At 37.6% G+C, this 19,530-nt stretch overlaps 1 protein-coding gene across 1 annotated transcript; it reads right to left on the minus strand.

Moving 5' to 3' along the window:
• Positions 1-184: 184 nt before the first annotated feature.
• LOC110775953 (uncharacterized) lies at positions 185-13,704 on the minus strand. The gene is made up of 11 exons (XM_021980546.2): positions 13,344-13,704; positions 13,172-13,258; positions 12,456-12,623; positions 11,193-11,272; positions 10,303-10,391; positions 10,085-10,179; positions 9,929-10,010; positions 9,380-9,455; positions 9,168-9,282; positions 8,299-8,830; positions 185-565 (listed from the first exon to the last, which is right to left on the minus strand). The coding sequence occupies exons 1-11, from the start codon at positions 13,600-13,602 to the stop codon at positions 472-474; spliced, it is 1,677 nt and encodes a 558-aa protein (XP_021836238.1). The 5' UTR covers positions 13,603-13,704; the 3' UTR covers positions 185-471.
• Between the last annotated feature and the right edge of the window lie 5,826 nt (positions 13,705-19,530).

A 19,530-nucleotide genomic window follows, 5' to 3' on the forward strand; every position in this document is an offset into this window, starting at 1 on the left:
AATTTTAAGATGATAAAACCGTAACATGGTAGTGTTTCCAACACAAAAACATAATTTAAGCTAGTAAATAAAAATTTCACAAGGCAATATTTTGTAAAATGGTATATTTTCAAGATAGGTTTTGTCAAAAAAAATCGTATAGATAAATAAAATGAGTAATAAATTTGATAAAGGCAACGGACTGTGATGGGCCTAATATACTGTATTGGTCTTGAACATGTGCGTAATGGCAGCTTTGCCATTAACATATATACAGGGTCAATGCCAACACGTCAGGTCAGGTCGCTCCTTGAGCATGAAGATGATGGCTACGGAAATCAGAACGCAGCCCTAATGCCCCTAATCTAATTACAAATGCACAAGATCCCTGAGACAGGTTATTACACAAATGTGACCAAAGAACAAACAAAATCTTTATGTTTTCCCAAAGCAACAAACGATTAAGGAGTATTCCTTATCCTGAAGCATCTCTTATAATTGTTTATCCCATTTCCATCGCTGCCCCACCTCCTCAAGAACCTTAGACCGAGCTTTGCTTTTCTTTGCTTCATCTTCGATCCAAGATCTGCACCATGAGATATGATGATTACCAAATACTCTCTCCCACTCCATAATATTTGACCATGTCCAAAATCATTTGTCACTTTATTAAGGTTTGTGGTTGCCTTACCAAATTCACCTTACTAAGATTTAATGGCAGAAGTATACAAATTGTCCAACAATTTTAAAGGATTTGTTAAAGTTTGTCATTATTTGTCATGTCTTAAATTAGGAATGGTTTAAGTTGTTCTGCCCATAGACGATAATATTCTGCCTGTAAAAGAATCAATATTTTGATCAGGAATACAATATTAGTACATGACCACCATGCACAACCCTAAGCTACGATCACACCTTGAATTGTTCCTTCTTTCTACTAAAGACTTGTAATTTTTCTAAAATATGTAGTAAAATGCTGATGCTCAAGTTAATCCAGATTCATGTTAGCAAGATCAACTTTTTTAAAATAAAAATATATATCTATGGTCTAAATAATTGCTCGGGTTAATCCAGGCCGACTACCTTAGATGGGAAAATTGTCCAAGGCTGTTCTGTTATTTAGGATCTATCATCCAGAAGGATGGGGAATTGGATGACGATGTGGCTCATAGAATCAAAGCAGGTTGGTTGAAGTGGAAAAGTGTCACGAGGTCCTATGTGATCCAGGCATGCCCCAAATACTGAAGGGAATATTTTAACGCACGGCAATTCGGCCGGCGTTGTTATACGGCACGGAATGCTGGGCAGTGAAACATTGTCATGTGCATAAGATGAATGTGGCGGAGATGTGCATGTTACGTTGGATGTGTGGGCATACAAGAGAGGATCGTTTGAGGAATTAGATTATTAGGAAGAAAGTAGGGGTTGCACCGATTGAATTTATGATGATGGAAAAACATTTAAGATGGTTTGGGCATGTAAGCAGGAGATCAAGTGATGCCCCAGTTAGGAGGCTAGAAGGTTGGCAAAGTGATAGAATTGCAAGGGGTAGGGGAAGATCTAATAAAACTTGGAGCAAGGTGATTGAGCTTGATAGGAGCTTTCTTGGGATTGAGGAAAATATGGTGTTGGATAGGACATAATGGAGGGAGAGAATATACATTGATCACTTCATTTGACTTATACAACTTCCATTTTGACTCTTCTTACTTTTACTTATTTATTTATGTTTTTTATGCCCATTATACCCTTACCCTTATATAATATATGTATGTGTATATATTATATATATGCCTATGGATATGGATGAATAATATATAACTGACATACAGTTTCTCTCTTCCCCTCTCTCTCTTTCTCTCTACTTTCATAATACGTTATCAGCACCATCTCTAATTGATGAAGATAATTGGAATTGTCAACCTTTATCATTAATCTTGTTTGGTGACGGAAAGGGAACGAATCAAACAAATCAATCAATAGATTCTGGTATGTATTTTAATTATTGGATCTTTGTACGTATTTAATACTCCAGAATAGCTGTATAACTTGTTTGATTCTTATTGATGCAATTGACCAATAATTACCCGTTGTTTACATAATTGTTACCCCGTATATATGATATTATCTGTCATAATTAAGTTGTATTGCGTTGCCGCACATGATTAATTAGTTTTTCATGTTTAGTATTTCGCAAATTATTATCGCACATGATTGTTAATTTCATGCTAATTTCATAATACGAATTGCTTGTCGGTGATTTTGTCCGATATTGAGAACATGTTTGCTTCATGTCACTTTAATTCTTTGGTGATTTTGTCCGATATTGAGAACATGTTTGTATATCTTTCTCGCAATTGCTTCATGTCACTTTAATTCTTTCATATTCTTCTTCAATACTTTAATTTACGCATGAATTTGGTGATAATATAACTTTCGCAATACTTAATTGCTTATTGATATCATGTTTATGATAATTTGTCCGTACATGTTACTGCACATAACCGATCATGCAGTATTAGATTATAGTCTAATTGATGGAAAACTGATCATGCGACCATGCTTACTTCATGCCCAATACGCCAATAATTCATGTGACCATGTGATTTCATGTGCAATAATTTTTTCCATAACTGCTGGTTTAATACGCAACCGAATTTTGGTTACTTTAATTCTTTCCTATGTTACTGGTTCTTTAATTCTACATCCTATGAAATTCTTTCAATTTTATTTTATTTTAATTTTCAGCATTGGTTCATATTATTTTGTGTATTAAACTTTTGTTTTTGTGTTTGCGTATATTCGTTTGGGGTAGTGATTCACTTGGTAGTAATCTATTGACGATTTTAGACGAAGTCATTTTTGCTAGATTTTTTTTTTTATTTATATTTTTGTTTTGCACTTGAAAATTTTGTACACATAATTCGTAATAAGTTTTAAAGTGTTGTTGTACATGGACCTTAATTAATATTATTATTTTCTTGTATAGTGAATTATGTCGAACCTAGCAAAACTTGAGATTGTGGCCCTTGATATTACTGGAAAAAATTATTTGTCATGGATGTTAGATGCTGAAATACACCTAGATGCTAAAGGGCTTGGTGACACAATAAAAGAAGGAAATAAAGCAACATGTCAAGATAAAGCTAAAGGTATGATATTTCTTCGCCATCACCTCCATGAAGGGCTTAAAACTGAGTATTTGACAGTTAAAGACCCACAAATCCTTTGGAGTAATCTAAAGGAAAGGTATGACCACCAGAAAACTGTGAGTGAATATAATTCAGCCATGTTTAAAATTACTTCTCAACTGAAATTATGTGGAGAGAAAATAACTGATGCAGTATGTTAGAAAAAACATACTCCACTTTTCATGCAAACAATGTTGTCCTGCAGACACAGTATCGAGAAAAAGGTTTTAAAAAATATTCTGAATTGATATCTTGTCTTCTTGTGACTGAACAAAATAATGAGCTGTTAATGAAAAATCATGAAGCACGCCCTACTGGCTCAACTCCATTCCCTGAAGCGAATGTGACATCCCATAGCGGGAAAATATCAAAGAACAAAGACCACGCCAGCAGCAGTGGTCGTGGTCGTGGCCAATGGCGAGGCCGTGGGCGTGGACGTGGTTTTGGTGGCTATGGTAGAGGTCGTGGAGGTTATTACAAGAGCTCACATTCCCACATGAAGTGGGACCGCAAAGATGGTAAAGGTGAGAAAGAAAAAAGTGACAATGTGATTAGTAGACCTGTCAAAAATCGACCCGACCCGAAAACCGACCCGAACCCGACCCGAAAAAAACGGGTCTTGAACAAGATTTTCCAACCCGTAACCCGCTTTTACCCGAACCCGAACAACCCGAAATTTTCGGGTCAAGAACATGTCGGGTCGGGTCTGACCCGTCGGGTTCAGTGTTAAATGAAAGAGTTAATTAATTACTTTTTTTTTTTTTTGAAAAAGAGGAAAAAACAACCTAAACCTAAAACTACCGTATCAGTTAGCCACTTAGCCGCCTCCTCTCAATCTCAAACACTCATCTCTCTCTCTCTTTCTCCCTCTCTCTCTCTCTCTGTCTCAAGCTCTCTGATTTCCTTATTTTAGAAGGTATCAAAGAATGAGGCTATAATAACACAAATAATGCTCATTGCAACCATTGGAGTTGCAGAAAGACCTCTTGACAACAATACCAGAACCATGCTGGATTAAGTTCTTCATTCCTTCGATGTTGTTCCTTCGACATAACCCTTGCTTGCAGCTTTGCACGTCTCAACCCCCCATCCCTTAGTTAATGTATATTCTCATATGTTCTCGAAACTATCAGTTAATTGTTCTTTGAGTTACATTGTATATATGATTGGATTATTGATAATTGTTTGTTTTTCACCGTGTTTGAGTTGTAATTATACTTTTCATAGTAGTAATTGGATAAATTTCCTCCGGAATTGGTTTGGGACTTTGGGGGATTGTACCCGTCGTGTGTATGTGATTATGTAATCCCTTTATCAAAATTTTATATTTTAAAGTACGTGTATATAACTGTTAGTGTTGATTTTTAAGTCAAAGTGGTGATTTTTGGCTTTATTCATACATTTTTATTGGGAATTTATGGTATTAGAATTAGAATGATGAGTTTGGTTATAACTTGTTAATATACTGACTTTATTCTTATAGAATGTATATATATTTTGGTTATAACTTGTTAATATACCGGCTACTTACCAAAAAAAACATTAAAAAAAATATATTAGAAAAAAGGCGTAATAAAAGCTCTCAACCCGTTGGGTCAACCCGAACCCGAACACTCCGGGTCTTGAACAAGCATTTGTCAACCCGAACCCGAAAGTGACCGACCCGATTAAACCCGAACCCGAAATTGACCGACTCTGACCCGACCCGACCCGACCCGTTTGACAGGTCTAGTGACTAGTGTTTGTTATCGTTGTGGAGGAAAAGGCCATTGGTCACGCGTATGTCGCACTCCAAAACACCTTGTTGACCTTTATCAATCATCATTGAAGAAGAAAGGAAAGAATGTTGAGACCAATCTTGTATTTGAAGATACTTCCCCTGAAGGGAATAATTAAGTTTTTAATATGTTATGTTGAATTTGGTATAAAATTGTAGTATTTTAATTATGACATTATGTGTTTAAGTTATGAACTTTGTGATTGTATTATGACTTTATATCTTGTGTGTTTTCTAAGATATTGTATTATTTTGAGTGATTTATTTTATAATGGTTATTTTGGACATGTTTAGTTTTGTGACACATATTTTTATTTATTTTGGACATGTTTAGTCTTGTGACACATATTTTTATTTCCTTGAAGAATATGAATACCTCTCAAGGTCAATGGGAAATAAATGATGAAGAATTGTGTCTTACAGACAGCGCAACTACTCATACTATACTTAAGAATAAGAAATATTTCTCCCAATTGATGATGAGAAAAACTAGTGTGAGTACTATATCGGGTAGTACAAATATTATAGAAGGCTCCGGAAGAGCAAATATATTGTTGCCTATGGGAACTAAATTTGTCATCATTGATACATTATATTCTCCCAAGTCTCAAAGAAATTTATTGAGTTTTAAAGATATTCGAAGTAATGGTTATCATATTGAGACAATTAGTGAAGGAAATGATGAATTCCTTCAAATCACGAGCATAACTAATGGCACAAAGACTGTCTCGGAGAAATTACCTACATTCTCCACTGGTTTGTACTACACGAGAATTAATTCTATTGAAACACATGCTATAGTAAACCAGAAGTTTACTGATAGCTTCATAGTTTGGCATGACCGGTTAGGCCATCCCGGTTCAATTATGATGCGAAAAATCATTGAAAATTCTTGTGGGCATTCATTAAAGAGCCAGCAGATTCTCTCTAATAATTTTTCATGTGTTGCTTGCTCACAAGGAAAGTTGATAATTCGGCCATCACCAGCTAAGATAAATTTTGAATCAATCAATTTTTTGGAACGTATACAAGGGGATATTTGTGGGCCAATACATCCCCCATGTGGATCATTTAGATACTTTATGGTTTTAATCGATGCATCGACTAGATGGTCACATGTATGTTTGTTATCATCTCGCAACCTGGCGTTTGCGAGATTACTTGCTCAATTGATTAAATTAAGAGCACATTTTCCAGATACTCCTATTAAGTCTATTCGTCTTGATAATGCTGGTGAATTTACTTCTCAATCTTTCAATGATTATTGCATGTCCATTGGGATAAATGTTGAACATCCTGTAGCACATGTTCATACACAAAACGGTCTTGCTGAATCATTAATTAAACGCATTCAGTTGAAAAATCAGAATTGAAATCTCTTGCAAAAAGAGAAGTATTTGGACCTGTAGTCCGTACACCTGAAGATGTAAAGCCAGTGGGACATAAATGGGTCTTTGTGCGAAAGAAAAATGAAAATGGTGATATTGAAAGATATAAAGCAAGATTAGTTGAACAAGGATTCTCACAAAGACCTGGTATTGATTATGAGGAGACATATTCTCCTGTGGTGGATGCAACAACTTTTAGATATATAATTAGTCTGGCAATGAGAGAGGGACTTGACTTACGCTTAATGGATGTAGTCACAGCTTATTTGTATGGCCCACTGGATAATGATATCTATATGAAACTCCCAGAAGGATTTAAGTTGCCAGAAGCAACAAAATCAAGTTCTCGAGAACATTTCTCTATCAAATTGAATAGATCTCTATATGGATTGAAACAATCTGGGCGTATGTGGTATAATCGCCTTAGTGAGTACTTATTGAAAGAAGGCTATAAGAATGATCCTATTAGCCCATGCATTTCTATAAAGAGATTTGGATCAGGATTTGTTATAATTGCAGTGTATGTTGATGATCTAAACATTGTTGGAACTCCTGAAGAGATTTCCATGACCGTGGAATGTTTAAAGAAAGAATTTGAAATGAAAGATTTCCATGACCTGACATATCATTTTCTGTGAATTTGTTAGCAAGGTTTAGCTCATGCCCAACCCGCAGGCACTGGAATGGGATTAAACATGTACTTCGTTATCTACAAGGTACGAAAGATATGGGTTTGTTCTTTCCTAATTTATCAAAAGAAGGTTTAGTTGGTTTTGCAGATGCAGGGTATTTATCAGATCCTCATAATGGCCGATCACAAACTGGATATCTATTCACATGTGGAGGTACTGCCATTTCTTGGCGTTCTATGAAGCAAACCATTGCAGCTACTTCCTCTAACCATTCTGAGATTTTAGCAATTCACGAGACTAGTCGTGAATGTGTATGGCTAAGGTCTGTGATTCAGCATATAAGAGAAGATTGTGGTTTATCTTCCGGGAAAGAGGCACCAACAATTTTATATGAGGATAATGCAGCATGTATTGCACAGCTCAAGGAAAGATACATCAAAGGTGATAGAACAAAGCACATCTCACCAAAATTCTTTTTCACTCATGAACTTCAGAAGAATGGTGATATAAATGTCTTGCAGATTCGTTCAAGTGAAAATTTAGCAGATTTGTTTACTAAGGCGCTTCCTACTGCTACATTTAAAAAGTTGATTCACCTCATTGGTTTGCGCCGTCTCAAAGATCTTTAGTAATGCTGTCATTAGGGGGAGTAAATGCGCGGTTCACTCTTTTTCCCTTAACCATGGTTTTTCCCTGGTAAGGTTTTTAACGAGGCAGCATTTCATGCGCATTATAAGGCATTGTATTATTTTGGATAATGGACATCCAAGGGGGAGTGTTATAAAATATATATTAGGATGGATGCCCATTATACCCTTACCCTTATATAATATATGTATGTGTATATATTATATATATGCCTATGGATATGGATGAATAATATATAACTGACATACAGTTTCTCTCTTCCCCTCTCTCTCTTTCTCTCTACTTTCATAATATTTTATTTATTTATTTTTATACATTTTTTCCTTTTTTTTGGTAATGTACCTATTTTACTTATTTATTTATTTTAAAATTTACTTATTTTTATTATCCCTTATACTATTTTTTCTATATATATATATATTAACTTATCTTACTTTCATTAATTCCACTTTCTCCTTCTTCCTGGTTTATTCTTTTAACTTCCCGCTCCTTTCTGGTTTGATTGGTGACAATGACGATCTCCTACGACGATTCATGTTAGCCGACCCCAAAACATTTTGGGACAAGGCTTTGTTGTTGTTGTTGTATGGTCTCAATAAGTTTCTAAGGCCATCATAGACCAGATGCTCGGTATTAAAAATAAAATAAAAACAATTTTCAAACTCAAGGTCAGGAAATGCTACCTCAAGATTCGAAGAGCTTCAATCTCAGCCTCAAGCACAGACTTGGCATCAAGTATTCCTTCCTTCTTTATTTGCAAGTCAGAACGAAGAGTTTGAGTTACTTCCTCATCAGATATTTGTTCAGTTCTCTCTGATGCAAGCCTCTCGGATATTTCATTGATTTCCTCCTTCAGAATCTCCAAAAGTTGCTTCTGGCAGTCCATTGCAGCTTTCTCCTTCAAAAACCCATTTAAAGCTCCCTCTTGAAAAATCTTCTCTTGTTCCAAAAGGTTGACGGCATCTATATATAACTGCTGCACCTCAAGGCCACGTTTTTTCTCCTCTTCCATCTTCTCAGCCCAGCACCTCTCTATCTCCCCTCGATCTAATAACTCCTGTCTGATCTCTTCTTTTGCAGCTTTCCTAGAAGATTCCTCGTCTTGCATTCTTAACAATTCACTTTGAATGGCTTCTATCATGCGGCCACTTGTGAGTGCAACAGCTACTTGTGCTATTGTTGAAGGTTTGTTTGGCTGAAGTCGCCTAATTTGTCCTGCAATGAGACTGACAATAAGACACCAACTATGATGCATTAACATGCATAAGTGCCGACAAACTTGACACCTAAACAACAGAGAACTAGTATGCCTCAGAGGAGTGCCATGAAAGTATGCCATGTCTGTAAATGCAATCATCAACATGCAAATATTGTAAATATTAAAAAACTTGTGGGAAATTTGTGTCAATAGCCAAGAAGACCTCTTAGGTTACCAGATCCCCCAGACTCTGACCTACCAACATTCTGTAGGGGATACCGGATACCACATGCACTGGGGACCAAAATTCTTTCTACATGAGACCTTGGAAGAAGGAAAAAGCTAACAACCTACCAAAAACTCTTCTAAGTAGGCTTCTGTCCCCAGCAAGCATATCCATAAAAAGTCCTGGCCATTCATCGGAGCTTGTCTTCCTCACATCCATTAGGTCCAATTTTGATTTCAGTATCTGGACTGTTAAAGAGTCAGGCTCTAGAAGTTGAAAAACATTCTTGATCAGCTATGACTAGCAAAGCATTAAAAATAATATTCTGAAAATTTTCTACCTCTGGATTTCCTGTGGTGGCAAAACCATATTCCAGCTGGGACCTCCATTCTATTAGATCCCGTCGAGATATGAATCTGCAATATTGAGATATAAACTTGTTAAATTCACTGGAAGTAATGAATTTCTGTTCATGCCAACACATTCAGGAACATTAAGGGCATGCTTGGATTGAGGATAATGCATTAATGGCATAATAGAAGTCAAACTAAAATAAAGAAGGTGAAGATGAGGGGATGAAGAGGTGGAAAAGAGAATAAGTTAGTGTTGGTAAGAAGAAAAGAAAAGGAAAAGGGGAACAATTACCCTCATTATGGTGGTATAGTTACCCACCATCCCATTAGGGTGATTATTACCCTCATTTGAGGAGTAATAGCTTTCCCCTCCCTCTCGTCTCCTGACAACACCACCACTTCTCATCATACTACCACCACACTGACACCACCCTCCTTGAACCACCTCAATTCACCTTCATTTTCTTTTTTTAAGATGGTTCGACTTTTATTACCCCCATCCAAGCATGCCCTAAAAGGACTTAGTTACACAGTACCTTTCAGGGGAAAAACTCAAATCTCCATCAAATTTATGTTTCAGTGACAGTTTACTTGGCACAACACCGGCTACTGCTAGGGCTGAAATGCAATGGCAACACACTTAATTTTAGTAAAACGAACACAAATCCTATAGAAGGAAGATTAATCATTACCTTGGATGGAGTCAAAATCTTTGTCTCCATTAGTCACATCCTCATATGCAGAAACTACAGACCCAGACGTACTAGTTATCTTGTACTTTGGGTTCCTAAAGGGAGTACAATAAAAGTGAACCAAAAATTATTTTATGTTCTGGGAAGTGAAAACTAGAAAACTGCAACAATTAGAAGAAGATAGAATCAACAAAAATAACGCCCTCGAACTTTGGTACCTTTCCAATAATGAACTAACTCGAACTAACCACCTCGCATATTCTCTCCTGGTGCAGAGTTCATTAGCTTTGACATTTTCATCTAAAATCTGCATACCGTAACAACATTTCAGAATACTATGCTCAGAACTGAATTCGAAGTTTTTATTTTAAGAAAACTACATTTAAAGCAGTAAGCCTGAAATGACTAAACTCGATTCATCATCTGCACTACTGCAGCAACACCTCAAGATTATCATAAATATATTTTATATACAAAGTTGGTGCAAAACTTAAGCCACGCATGACAAAAACAATCATGCCACGTAAATTACAATCCATAGAGTTAGGCATCTACCAAAGTAGGCAAATAGGTGGACATAATCATTTTACTTGACATGAAATATGAGCACGCAAAAAGTGTGCTGGTCCATATTATAGAATAATCTTGTGAGTTGTACACAATGCACTGAAACACTGGCTTTCTACAAGACCACAGATAGACTTCTTCAGTTACATAGCAGACTCCCAAATTGATACATAATCATCGATTCATCCCTATAAAGATCCAAGAAAGAATCCGTTCCGAAACATAGGTTAGAGGTCAGGCGCCAAAGGTGTACAGGGTAGGGCTCATTAGGCTTTTCTTTTATTCCCCAGTAGGCCAAGATGTTAAACAGACAATTAGCAGTTTAACGTTTATGTTTGTGTCGTTAAATAAAAAAATGGTAGTGATTAGTGAAGAAGCCTTAATCAACTACTTTACATCACAACTCCGTATAAATCTACCAAAACAAAACTACAGCAAAACCCCACATACATATGAGATCACAGAAGCTGCTCCAAGGCCTCCAACGAAAGCGACATGCAATAGGCTAAAAGCAAATCAAACAGCAGTTATAGGAACAAACCTTCAGTTTTTTCAATGCGTTCAGAGCTTCTTGCTGATTGGAATCCACAACAACATCAACAACACGAGGTTGGTGCTTCTCTGCAAATCAAATTCTACCTTTCTTTAGCACCATGCAGTAAACTTATCTATCTTAGTTAGTAAACCAAAGCATCATCAAAAAGTAATAAAAGAATTAAAAACCCACACAGCCAATCCAAACTAAAACCTAATATCCCTTGGGGGGAGTGGGCTAGTATGTGTTATCATTTACATCAACCTATAAGAAAGTTTTAATCTTGATTCCTCATTCTTAAAGCCTATCAGATACACAAAGAGGAAATGGGGAAAAAGGCTCACTAGGGGAAGACAGAAGCAGGAAAAAAAAAATTAACAGAGAGCAAGAGCATCTAAAATAACAAAGTAATAAAAAAGAATATCATACGACAGCCATGTTACAGAAAGCTAGAAAGAAACTGACAGAGAAAAAATTAGTATCTAAAACATAAAATGTAAAGACGACTAAAAGATGGATCGGAAAATAAGTGAAAATAAAGGGTGCACTAGAAAGATAAAATACTCCGTAAATAACAAAGTAACGTAATAACTGCATCTACTTATATTCCCTTGATTTTATATCAGGTTGTCTAACACCCTAATTCCGAATACAATGCTCAGTAAGGAATTTTCTCCCAAATAGGTTGTCACTTCTTTTCGAAAGCTGTGAATCACAATAAAGTGACAGTTTTAGAGAAAGCCGGCTGGACAACGGAGTTTCTTCCAAGTCAACTTGAAGGAGCAGCCACCGGCATTCAATCTTTTTCTACATTTTCTGAATCTCTAATACAGGTTCTTCAACAAGAGACTTTTCAAATGCCCTGTATTCTAATAAAAGGTTCTTTTTGTTTTAGTTATTTTTTCTGTCATTGTTAATTGCATGAGTATTATGGAATCAGTCATCTTGGAATGTTTCTGTTATTGTTTGATTTGTTTCAGGAGGTTGCCAAAAACATCAACCATCATCGTTAAACTTTTCTCTCCCATTTCATAGGAATAAGTAGTTCAATATCATTTTTTTCGCCACAAACGGGAACTTAGTCCTATGCCCTAAGCTATATGCTAACCAGCTTTCATAAGAACAGCATATCCATTACAAATCAGGGGAAAGAATGAGGTGCATTGATGTTCTCTATCATTACTTAAATAATTTGTCCAAACATACTAAGGTCTCCAAAACATCCAAAATTCTAGTTGTTGGTAAGTTTGTATCAACCAAGAATCATACCTGATGCCATAGATTTCGACACCACGTCAGATATATCCGCCTCAGACTTCTCTGAAACTTCAATCTCTTCATCGGATGCATCAAAATCAGTAGGTACAGCTTCGACGACTTCAACAGCAACTTCCACCGAAGTACCAGGAGATGAACTACTTAATGGCAATCTGAATCCTGAATAAAAACACTAATGTTAAAAACCATATCCACAAAATTTTATTCTTTTTAGCATAAAGTAAGCACGCTTAATAAAAAGGAAAATGGTTTACACTAACAATAAGAAGCTACTCCCTCCGTTCCAAAATGTTTGTTACGTTTGGACTTTTGCACGTTTATTAACGTATAATAAAGATTCTTTTGGTTTTTTATTAAAAAAATAAACCAAGTAAAACCCCAATCCACTAATAATTACAACCACCAATAAGATTGTTTTATTTATCAAAATGAACTAATAATGGAAAAGCACAAAGATGGCTAACTTAACATACTTGGGAAATTGTAAAGAAATAATTAAAATTAAAAGTTGGCACAAAAAATAATATTATAATAAGTTTATAAAAGGAAAGATTCCCCGTGTAACAAACATTTTGAAACAACCCAAAAGGAATACATAACAAACATTTTGGAATGGAGGGAGTAAAAGAAAAGAACTAATAAGAATTAGCTAAAAATTAGTAACACCAATCAAAGTGATTTTGTCATAATCCAATGAAGAAGCTAACCATTTTTTGATATCACGAAATTAGCTAAAACAGCGACAAGAACAGCGATTGAAGTCCCAATGCCAGCAACCAAAAATGGCGGAAAACCTACACAAATTCCAACGATCAAAAGTGAAAAAACTCTTGGAAATCAAAAGTAAACGAAAATTAGCAACAAAATCGGAAGAAAAACCTTTCTTTTTCTGGGAAGTCAGTTGATCGGGAACTGCCCAGCCACCAAAATCATCGGCTGCAGCGTCATCGGGGGGAATCCAGGAGACATTGGAGGTTCTTTCGGCAATGGCGGAGGAAAGGCGGAGGGTGCGGCTTCTGAGACTGTAATGAGTGAGAAAAGTGATCGGAGAAAGGTGGCGATGGCGGCAAGGGGAGAGAGAGTGGCCGTGAGTGAGGAGGAGAGAGATTAGAGTTGGAGGATTTGTTGAACTGCACATTTTTTGTTTTGGGGGGGGGGGGGGTGAATCAGAATTAGATGAATTAGGGTTGGGGAAGGTGATGATAAACAGTATATTCAGATGAGAGATGCGAAATTGCCCAAATTAGCTATTGATGTTTGCTGACGAACTTAAATGTTGACGACATTGCCCAATGCAAACAAAATTCGCATAGAGCATGTTTATCAAATATAAAAACGGATTTTTCATGAAATGACCTCGAGTTTTGCGTTAATACACCAAATATCCTTAATGTTTCCCGAATGCACCAAATATCCCTGATCTATGCAATAATATCACAAAATGCCCTTTTGGCTGACGGCCGTTAACTCTCCGTTAGTCAGTTAATTAGTTAAAACATATTGCACTAATACCCATGAGGTTTGATATAATGCACGAAATACCCCAAATTTTTTCTTTAATTTTTTTCAAAGAATTAGTCGTTGTAGTTGAATAATATACCCTTGACTGTGATGATGGTGCATCCCATGAATCGGTGGCTGTGGATAATAAGGGAAACCATGTGCAGTCCCATACATTGGGTTATGAGGGAACCCATTAAACTGGAAACTCATCAACGAAGGAAAAAGAACACCAAACCCAGCATACATAGTCATGTTTCCAATCTAGCAGTAGCCATTGGCATAAACCCACCAAACAACCCGAACCTGAGATTCGACAAATCACCCTAGTCGGGCCCCGACGGCGGCATAGCGGTTTTAGGGCGTTGCCAGGAAGGGAGGTTAGGGATATCAACACCGGGAACTGGCCTCGGTCTAGGGTCAGTGTTTGATTTGCCTCTACTATAAAGAGGGACAAGTATATCTTCTTGAACCAGAGCTTTACAGAACGGGCATTCATGTGGTTGGGAGTGGAAATGAAGCCATTTATACAAACAAGGCCAACAATAGACATGACCAAAGGAAGGTGCTATTGTTTTCTGGTCGTTCTTGCTGTGTTGTCTGGTTGTTGTTGTTGTTGTTGCTGTTGTGTGGTTGTTCTAGTTGTTGTGCTGTCAGACTGTGGTTGTTGTTGTTGTTGTTGTTGTTGTTGGTGGTGGTGGTGGTGGTGGTGGTGTTGTTGTGTGGTTGTTGTTGTTGCAGTGTTGTGCAGGCGGGTGCAGGTGTAGCTGTTGTGCAAGGGGGGTGATGGGTTCAGGGTGGTATGCGGGGTATATATAAGGGAAATCAAGGTTTGCAACGGCTATATATTCAAATCCAACGGCTAGTTTTTTGGAAAAATTTAAAGAAAAAATTTGGGGTATTTCGTGCATTATATCAAACCTCATGGGTATTTGGTGCAATATGTTTTAACTAATTAACTGACTAACGGAGAGTTAACGGCCGTCAGCCAAAAGGGCATTTTGTGATATTATTGCATAGGTCAGGGGTATTTGGTGCATTCGGGAAACATTAGGGGTATTTGGTGCATTAACGCAAACCTCGGGGTCATTTCATGAAAAATCCGATATAAAAATGGTAAAATTGTAAAAAAGTATCTTCTTTTTTTCTCATTTTGTGAACTACTCCATATTACTGTCTTATGTTTTTAGTTTTGTCAAATAATACCTTGAATTAAAATCTTATTTTAAAAATGGTTCCTTATAGCAACATTCCGGCCAAAATATCAATTTTTCGGCAATTGGTTCCGTTTGTTGGCACAATTTGGGAGGGAAATCAACGCGTGTAAGCACGCGCTCATCATCCAACCACATTCAAAGTTCCAGCGCCCTTTCTCTTCTCATTTACCCCTCTGTCTTCTCTGCTAAAATTTATTCCCTCAACCACCATTTTCAGTCAAGAGTACGTAAAACCTTAACCAACATCATTTATCTCTTTCATCTTCCTTGTTGTTGTCATTGATTCCTTTAGAAGTTGTCAGCGTTCTTTCTTGTGGTTCAGAAAGTGACATTATATGGTTGAAAAAGAAGGGAAAAGTGTTGTCCTTTGTACCTTGTACAAAAGTTGAGAGAATCAATCCTGATTTTCTTAGCATCTAGGGCATCTTTCAGGTAATTCCAATTATTTAAGTGTATTGTTGTTCCCTTTAGCAAGAATAAGTACATAAAATTTGGTAAACCCTAGAAATGCTCACACAGTAATCAAATTTTTTTTTTCCATTAAACTAATATGCAAGCATAGTAAACAAAAATGATGTAATTAAACTAATCAAAAATTAAGCTTGAAATTTTGTATTATTATTCCCATGTCTGTTGAATTTGGTGATTATGCTCAATTGATTTATTGACTTTTCGGATGAATTTGGTGATTATGCGTTGAATTAATTTATGCTTAGGTTCATGTGATTAGTTAATTAATTAGTAAATTATGTTAATTACACGGGAAGAAGACAAAAGAGCACAACTGAGTGTTCCTACATTGCAACTTGGTAAGGTTGTGAATTTGAAAGTTTGGCATGGTGGAGCCTTTATAACAAAGAAAAATAAGAGGGTAGAATATGATGGAATGGGGATTTACATTAAAGAAGGGGATAGTCGGATTAGCTATTACACTATTGTAGATGTTGTGAAACACGATCTTGGGTATAACAGTGGGAGGAAAATATGGTTTAGGAGGAAAGGTCTTAGTTTAGCAAAGGGTAGGAAATAATTGAAGAAGGATGATTTGTCTATTAATGAGTTGGTTGATTCAATAGACTACAACAACTTCATAATTGTTTTCATGGAGCACATTGAAGAATCTGCAGTTGTGTTGGAGAAAATGAGTTATGTTAGGGGTTATTACAGTCAATTAGACATTGAAGACAATTCAGAGGAGTTTGTGGGGGGTGATGATGACAATCAGGGAGAGGATGAGGAAGAAGAAGAGGGAGATTCTGATGGAGATGGTGGTGGACAAGATAATGGAATTGGGAAGGATGGTGGAGATGGTGATGGGAGTGAAGATAATGGAGGGGGAGGAGATTAAAAAAAGTGCTGAAAAGGGAGAGGCCGGGTGAAAAGAGGGAGAGGGTGAAAAGAGTGAGAAAGGTGAGGGGAGGCAGTAAGTGAATGATATTCCAAAAGGGGATCAAGCTTATATGGAATATTTTGATGGGTTGGATGAGTTGGATAATGATGTGTTTTTAAATGTGGGCCTAAACCAACAACTATATTGGGATATTGGTGAAGGGAACACATCAGGCCCAGAAATTGGCCCAACTTACCTAACTAAAAATCTACCCAAAACAACATACTTAACTAGACCCTCAAAACTGATTCCCTGCAGGAAAAATAAACAACAACCTCTACCTCAAAAAACTAGTCAAACCCTAAACTTGTTCCACAGTTTACAAAAAGGGGTATTTTGATTGATGATATTCTGAACATTGAGAGGGGAAATGAGGATAGACCAACACATTATCTGTTTTCAGACAGTGTTGGTAAGGGTGTTACATAGGGTATGAACCAAAGCCTTGGTGTGCCTAATCCTCTCCCCTAAATACATGAACCAGCAAATCAGCAAGCTCAACCAAGAAACAAGGCAGCCCCTCCACCATCTCAGCCACCAAGAAATCAGCAACCACCTCATCCACAACTAGAAGAAGATTTTACTGATATTTTTGTGGGTGAAGAAGAGGACCTGAATGAGGATTCAGAGGAAGAAGGGAGCTTGTATGGATAAGATGATGAAGTTGAAAGGTATCTTGTTTTTAATCCAGATGTTGACTTTAAAAGGCATATTTCTTTAATTTTGGGTTTAAGAGTTCCAAGTTCAGATTATTTGAGAAAGGAAATTAGGTGGCATGTTGTACAAAAGGGTTAGTGTGTATTGTAGACATAAAGAGGATTAATGTGTATTGTAGACATAGGTGTGACTGTCCTTGGAAGGATTCAAAGAAATTGAACTATGTGTGTGATCATCCTAGGAAGTGTAGATTCAAAATACATATTAGGAATATGAGAGGAGAGGAGACATGGCAGATTAGGAGCTTAAAGTTAGGCCATCCTTGTGGTTTTCAAGATGGAACTCCTAAAGCTTTAATTAATCATGTATTTTATATGTAAGCTTACTTGGGCCATTCGTCTTAGTGTATGAATGCGTGAATGCATATCATATTATTATGTATTGCAGGTTTGTAGGTGACTAGTATGGCCTACACTACAAGAAAAAAGGGTTTTCGTGGTGATTATTTTGGCCTATAGTAGCGAATATATTCGCCACGAAAATATTACCCAAAAATTAGCTATTCGAGGCGATATACACCGTTGCTGTAGACTTTAGCATTGATTTTACATTCAATGGGGTAGACCAAAACAATCGATACGAAATATGATGTATAATAGTATCGCTTATTGTAGCGATTACAATCGCTATAATTCCCTAATTTCACATACCAAATACATTATTTTAGCGGCAAAAGAATCGATGTTGTTGGTAGTTATAGTAGCGAATGCAATAGACGTTGTTTCGGTGTTAAAGCGAGTGAAACAATGGGCTTCGAATGAAGGCCCTTTTTGTGTGTGTTGAAGATCTTGCTAGCTCGAATGTGTTGTGTCCAAATCAACCTGCACAATAAACAAGTTACTAGCCTCGGGGGTGTTTCCGAGGAAAGCCCCTCCGATGCCTAAGTAAGAACGATGCTCGGATTCTAGAGAGAGAAGTTCTCTAGAAGAGTGGTCTTAAGGCGTGAAAATGGACGTACCTTGGTAAGTGAGCCATGACGGCTTATTTATAGTGTTCGTGCAATGATTGCCCTTAGGTCATTTATTGCAAGTGGGCCTTGGGCCTTGATTGGCGGCTGAATAGCCTTTTGGACTGTAGTGGGTTTGATGTTGTTGTTGTGAGCCTTTGGGCTTTGGACTTAATGGCCCAATTGGTATTCAATTGGGAGCCCAAACAACATGCCCCCCAGACCCGGCCCATTTGGGAGTAAATGGGTGGGTTTCCAACTGTCGGAAGTCGAAAGGGTTCCCTCTCTTTTTTCAAAAAGAAGTTATTTTTGCATTGATGAAAAGTGTTGGAACTTGTTGTGAGTAGTGGGAATCGTGGGAGTCGATGCGCCCTTCTTTTTCTTATAAATACTGGACGCGACTTCTTTTCAAACTTTTACTTTCCCTTCCTTTTCAAAAGTTCTCTCTTTTCTGGTGAATCGCTGCCTTGACATATCTTCAGATCTACGGTTTTCGGTTAGCTCTGACCTTCGGGAACTTGCTCTGTTCGCTTTGTCGGCAAATTCCGCGTCGGAGGAAGGTAACTTGCTTGCGAGCCTTGCTCTTTTTCTTGCTTTTCCGAATTCTGCTCTTTTTCTTGCATTCTCTTCTACTCCTCCCTCTGAACCCTAGATTTAAGCTCTTCAGCCATGGCCAAGGATAAGGGTAAGGGTAAGTTTGTTGGTGGTCCCTCTGAGGAGAGGGGAAATTTTCCCTCGGAGAAGGCGCGAAATTCTTCGAGGGGTTGGACCTCGGAAAAACCGGTGAAGAAAGCTTCGGCTGGTTGGGACGCCTCGAAAGATGGCGCTGCTGGGGGGTCTAGTGGATCCGAGCGTGCTGCTTCTGGTAAGAAAGCTGGTTCTTCGGGTCACCACCAGTCTTATCCTGAGTTTCCTGTTCATTGGACTGAGGCTGATCCGAAGGGCAAGCTTGCTCCGATTTTGCATGAGACCACTAAAATCGATGGTCCGTTGGAGAAGTCAGTAAATGGTAACTGGGTGGTGGAGGCGAAGCTGGGAGCCTATCATCGGAGAGCTGAAGAGTTGTATGGGATCCAGCATGCCTTGGGGTATTGGTGCGAACTTCCTGATCAAGAGCGTCCTCGGGTGACCCATCCGCCGAGGGGTTTCATTTCTGTGTACACCCATCAACTGGAAAATGGTCTTCGTTTTCCTCTAGATCCATTCGTTTCCGAGCTTCTGGTGTCGTACAACATCAGCTTGGCTCAACTCACCCCCAAGTCTATGCGGCACATCATCGGATTTCGGTGGGTGTGT

Source organism: Spinacia oleracea, chromosome 3 (genome assembly GCF_020520425.1).
Source record: "Spinacia oleracea cultivar Varoflay chromosome 3, BTI_SOV_V1, whole genome shotgun sequence".
NCBI classification, from domain to species: Eukaryota; Viridiplantae; Streptophyta; class Magnoliopsida; order Caryophyllales; family Amaranthaceae; genus Spinacia; species Spinacia oleracea.

Excerpts from the sequence above, each read along its gene's own strand:
- LOC110775953 (XM_021980546.2), bottom strand. The coding sequence starts at position 13,602 with ATGTGCAGTTCAACAAATCCTCCAACTCTAATCTCTCTCCTCCTCACT. Across the intron at positions 13,259-13,343 it reads GACTTCCCAGAAAAAGAAAG|GTTTTCCGCCATTTTTGGTT; the intron begins GTTTTTCTTCCG and ends GAATTTGTGTAG. Across the intron at positions 9,283-9,379 it reads CCACCACAGGAAATCCAGAG|ATACTGAAATCAAAATTGGA; the intron begins GTAGAAAATTTT and ends TTAACAGTCCAG.